General features: G+C 43.9%; 1 protein-coding gene across 2 annotated transcripts; it reads left to right on the top strand.

Annotated features, from left to right (window-relative positions):
- The first annotated feature begins 673 nt into the window (after positions 1–673).
- Positions 674–4,974, top strand: LOC111965795 (protein sprouty homolog 1). 2 transcript variants are annotated; one of them, XM_023990098.2, is made up of 2 exons: positions 674–1,229; positions 2,990–4,974. In XM_023990098.2, the coding sequence occupies exon 2, from the start codon at positions 3,045–3,047 to the stop codon at positions 4,092–4,094; it is 1,050 nt and encodes a 349-aa protein (XP_023845866.1). In that variant the 5' UTR covers positions 674–1,229; positions 2,990–3,044; the 3' UTR covers positions 4,095–4,974. The 2 variants fall into 2 exon arrangements, with proteins under 2 accessions (XP_023845866.1, XP_023845867.1); XM_023990099.1 differs by lacking the exon at positions 674–1,229 and adding an exon at positions 1,238–2,436.
- Positions 4,975–5,331: the final 357 nt, after the last annotated feature.

Raw genomic sequence — 5,331 nt, 5'->3', positions numbered from 1 at the left:
CCGTTAAATGTAGAAGTTTTGCAGAATTTGCTGACCCGAGATTGTATTGAGGTCATTCATCTATTGATTTTTCCATTTGAAGRGGATAAATTGACTCTGTATTGAACTTCCTTTTCTCGTGGATCCGGATGTAGCGCATCCGCGACACCAATCAAACCAGACAGTCAAGAACAGAGGGGAGGCGGTGGGTGGGGGGAATCTTTCCCCTTGCTTGTGGGGTGCCTTTTTCTTAAGGGGGCTCCGAAGTTAAGTTTACTGAGCCACTGGGAAAATAAACAAATGAGTAGTGGAGGGATTTCCATTTAATTTTCTATATCGGCCATTTTATTATGGTATTTTAGATATAGACTTTAGGCCAACAGTATTACATACTTAGGCTACATTATTTTCTGCCTAGAGTTTTATGCGCATTTGTGTATTTCTAACTCTGCCATACGTAAATGGAATGGTGAGATACCGTGAAATGCATCAAATAAAACAACGTTATCGATTCAAAAGGGATCATTTTGTTGCCACTGTTCAATAGTTTGCAACCACAAGAACGGAAATGAGTTTATCGGCTATTGTAAACCGTTCCACCTTAACTGCTGCACACATCTCTATCGCCCGGCCTTACACATCTGCCCAATGAATTAAGAGCGGATGCGATGTATCCTTTTTCAGTGGCGTGAATGGCCAATGGGAGTTGGCTTGTCGAGCAAACACTGAGCCCTACATTCTCATTCATTCAGTGCTCGACAGTCCTGCAGTGTTGATGAGAGCACGTCTTCGACTAGCGCTTGCTTTTGAGCATTCCGCACAACAAAAACCTACTTTTACTATTCTCCAAGCAGAATTAGAAGACTGAAAGCCATTGGATATACAATTATTTGTCTTCAAATCGTGAATTATTGTGCATTTAAGAATCCTAAAGCTTTTCCCTGCAATTGTTATTCTGCTCTAGGACTAATAAACAGTGTTGTCTGACCAGATCGTTCTCAAGTGCGCAACTTTTAGGCTATTTGGTACCTATTCCATAAAGAAACGTTGATTTACCGTTTCTGGAGCACATTGGTGTAAGGCACCATATTTTGAGAAGGAATAACGAAAGAAGATACAACATCCGTATTTGGATTTAAAGCCGTCGTTACGAATTTTAAGAGCTAATTAAAATAAGCTTGGACTATTTYCTTGGATGGAGTTTTGGTATATTGGTTGATGGATTCGACGTTATGGATGGTTACAGATGGGTGCGTATCTCCCCTCAATGAAACATGTTGGAATTGTCTGGTTTATTCATAGATTCTTTGTTGCTAAAATGTAGACTGGATACAACGAACATTAAACAATTAATCTTCCTCGGTTAAGTAGGCTAATATACGCATAGGCTTCAGAACTCCAGCTCTGGAAACATTGTTGCCAGTTGCATGGACTATGCTTGTTGTTAGTATATGTCGAGATAGATGGGCTTGGGAACACGCATCATCTGGTGCTTGCATCTGTGGAGAGTTCGCTTCATATTGTACATGCTTGCTTGTGTCCTCTACTCGGAATGCCTATTTAACACAGACCATTCGACTCTCGAAAGGAATCAAAACGTTCATAGTTTGGTTCAGAGGGGAGAGCGATCACTCCGACGCGCAAACAAACACCCCACCCCCACGGTAGCCTAGTTTTCATTCATAAGCGTTTTCCCCCTTGTTTTTCTATTCATCTCTAGATCCGTTGATTTGATCCTCTGTGGTTTCTATCACATGGGACGTCTCTCGGTCAACTAAACCCTAGGACATAGACATATTTGAAGTAGCCTACACTAGGACTGTCGGTGTATTTGTCCTTTTACAATACAATAATTAGGCCGCCCGTCTATCTACTGGCTAAACCTAGTTACTGTGCTCCGTGTAAGCTACTGTGGGGTTTCATGAAGTCAATCAATTATAGGGCTCTGCTTATAAGCAAGCTGTCTTCGCGCATATGCCTATCTGCAAATTGTATCGGTTTTTAAACTTGTTTGTATGCTTGCGTCATGTTGATTAGACTGACAAAATGTGTTTATGCCTATTGAGTAGGGTCCCGTTTGCGTTACAGTTTCAAGAGATTCGACTGACTTTATAGCCAGACCTACCACGGTTAATTCCAGAAGCTGTTGATATTTTAAACCAGTAATGGTATTGGCTTTAATTCAGTTGTCAAATGTGCTTGAAATTATATGGACATAAAGTTGACACTATTGTCGGGTTCTGTCGTGACCTTAGTTTTGTCACCACATTTCCTTCTAACCGTCTAGTAATCGTTTAGTAATCGAATAATACGCGAGGCAGCTAATTTTGTCCTATTGGGTCGTGGCCTCGTTCCGTCGCCTTGGCACATTTAAATGTTAACCAGTCATGCAAATGTAAACGAGGACGGGAAGTAGCCTATTTGTACTGAAGTTTGGATGTGTGCATATTGAGGAAGGTATGAAAAGTCTCATTAATAGTCCACTTTTCCCCCCCACGGCTTGCATAAAAAACTAGTAGGGCTATGTGAACATGTTCTTAATTAGTAAAAAATATTGACTGCACTTGTCTTTTCCTACTAGCACTGACTTTGCTGATAACTTAACTTATTTGAAGAATAATGTACGTATTACGACTGATGTGGTTGTCTAACCTAGCTATTTTAAGATTAATTGACTAACTGGATAAATAGCGTCTGCTAATACTAAAATCGGAATGTAAACACACAATAGCATACTGCTCTCAATAGACTATGTGCTCTTAACCCGTTTTATAACTTTGATGAAATTTGATCATCAATGAACAATGTTTGATCTATAAATTGAGACCATCCAAGGATCTATTGATGGTTCTACCTTTTCAGCTATTTAGCTTTTCCAATCAAAAGTTGAATCTAAAATGATAAAGGAACAGTTTTCCAAAACTCTACCACCCTATATTTCTCATTTGCAAATGACATCCTTGTCTTTACTGATAGCCCTTTCCTGTGTCTCTCTTGCTGTCCCTTGCAGGTTTTCCGATGCATGCCAAGTCCATGGTGAATGTCGGAAGTGGTGATCACCCCAGATGGCGCTCCAAAGTCAACATGGCCCTGGCGGTTCATTAGTGGTGATTCAGCAGCCTTCCCTGGAGGACCGGCAGAGGTCGGATTACGAGCGGGAGCTCCAACATGCCGCCATCCTTTCCCTGGACCAAATCAAGGCCATCCGCTCCAGCAACGAGTACACAGAAGGGCCCTCGGTGGTCCGGAGGCCCCCTGCACCCCGCATGGCGCCCAGGCCCGACAAGCAGCAGGAGAGGACTCACGAGGTGATCCTCGTCAATGTGAACAACAACTACGAGCACCGGCCGATAGGGCAGGGCCACCACGGTGGGGTAGTGGTAGTAGCCGGGGGCCAGCAGTGTAGCGCCAGGGCCCCGGGCCTTAATCGCTCCACCAGTACAGGCAGTGCGGCTAGCTCAGGGAGCAACAGCAGTGTATCCTCTGAGCAGGGACTCCTGGCCCGCTCGCCTCCCTCTAGACCAGGGATGGTGGCCCTCCACCAGCACCACCACAGAGCCGAGCGTGCTCAGCCTGTTCGGACTCAGCCCAAGGCGCTGCTAGCCTCCCAGCAGGGCTTGCACCCTCTGCCGCCACTGGAGGCACCGCTCAAGCCCTCAGGGAAAGGGGACATGGCCTCTGGCCACCAGTTCATCTGCGAATGCTGCGGGAAGTGCAAGTGCGGAGACTGCACAGCCCCAAGGACCCTGCCCTCGTGCCTGGCCTGCAACGGCCAGTGCCTGTGCTCGGCGGAGAGCGCCCTGGAGCATGGCACGTGCATGTGCCTGGTCAAGGGCGTCTTCTACCACTGTTCCAACGACGACGAGGGGGACTCGTGCGCCGACCACCCCTGCTCGCTGTCCCGCTCCCACTGCTGCTCACGCTTCCTCTGCATGGGATTACTGTCGGTACTGTTCCCCTGTTTGCTGTGCTACCCGCCCGTCAAGGGGTGCCTAAAGGCGTGCCAGGGCTGCTACGACCAAGTCAACAGGCCCGGCTGCCGCTGCAAGAACTCCAACACTGTCTATTGCAAACTGGAGCGCTGGTCCCACCAGGCCCAGGAAAAGCCTTCCTGATCCTGTATGTGTGTGTGTGGGTAGAGGGGCGGGCAGTCGTTCCCCTGTGTGGTTTTGACAATAATAATGATGATGACCATAATAGTCACTATTACTATTGATGTTTATCAAACATTTTAAGCACCTCCCACCCACTTCCTTTTCTCCTGATAGGAGTAAAGCACGGAATATGAAAACCACTCAATTCTTCTGTTTTTTTTTTCCTTTTTGCAACAGGACCATGTTTTTACAGACCAGTGTTTGTCTTCAATGGTTGTTGTTTTTTTGTCTCTCTTCAGCTACTCATTAACACTCTTTTAGAAATAATTTTCTGTTAGCTAGGCAGTGTTTACCTGGTGCTGTAAGCTTCAAGTGAGAGCAGCCTCTTACCAAATCTGTGAAGGACTATCTAGCTAGGCGATATGTAGCTGTTACCACGTGTTCATAGCAAACAAGGACTGTTAGAATTCCCAGTTGCTACCCCACTCAGACCATGGCTAGCTGGGTTTCTGTGCTCGAGTTGCATTGTGGAAAGCACATCCATCTCATAGTATTCTGTTGGATATGCTTCTCCCCCTTCCCCACTCATCATTCACACACATTGTGGCATTTTTTCCCTTGTTTTTGTTTTGTAAATTGTATGCTCAAATCCATAAGAGTGATCTGGCTTTAAAAAAGAAAAAAGAAAAGGAAAATGTCTTTTTTTTTTTTTGTAAAAATATTTATTATGTGAAGCTCTATTATTTTATGATATTTATTGCAAAAGACAGTCTTAAATTTACTCATGTCTGAATATAACAATATCAATACTTACTGAAAAATGAAAGGGTGGCACAAAAGAATAAACTATGTTAACTTTAATGCAGAAAATATATTAATTAATTAAAAAAAATGTCTTGTGTCTTGATTATCCTCGTTACATTGACCCTTGGGAGTGTTTAACTCTGGTTTGAAAGCTTTCTGTGTAATAAGGCATTTCATAAGCAGTGATTGGGTCCAAGTTTAGTTCTTGCAACATTTCTTTGTGTAACGTGGAATAGTTTGGTGAACACTACTTTGCTGTACACTCATTTGTTCATGTGTGGAATGCTGGTAAAAATGTTTTTACTTGAAGTGAGTCAGAACCACTTTTAACCTGAATGTTGCAAGCCCGTTATTTCGGGATTCTATTTATTTACTTGATTACTCTTTAAACTGATCATGTAAAATAAGCCTACATCTGAATGCAAAATGGCCACCAATGATACTAACTGGAAGT

The sequence above is a fragment of the Salvelinus sp. IW2-2015 genome, linkage group LG6.2, assembly GCF_002910315.2.
Source record: "Salvelinus sp. IW2-2015 linkage group LG6.2, ASM291031v2, whole genome shotgun sequence".
In the NCBI taxonomy this organism is placed as follows: domain Eukaryota; kingdom Metazoa; phylum Chordata; class Actinopteri; order Salmoniformes; family Salmonidae; genus Salvelinus; species Salvelinus sp. IW2-2015.
The sequence above is the reverse complement of the archived record's forward strand: the minus strand, read 5'-3'. Positions and strand labels throughout refer to the sequence as shown.

Excerpts from the sequence above, each read along its gene's own strand:
- LOC111965795 (XM_023990098.2), top strand. The coding sequence starts at position 3,045 with ATGGCGCTCCAAAGTCAACATGGCCCTGGCGGTTCATTAGTGGTGATT.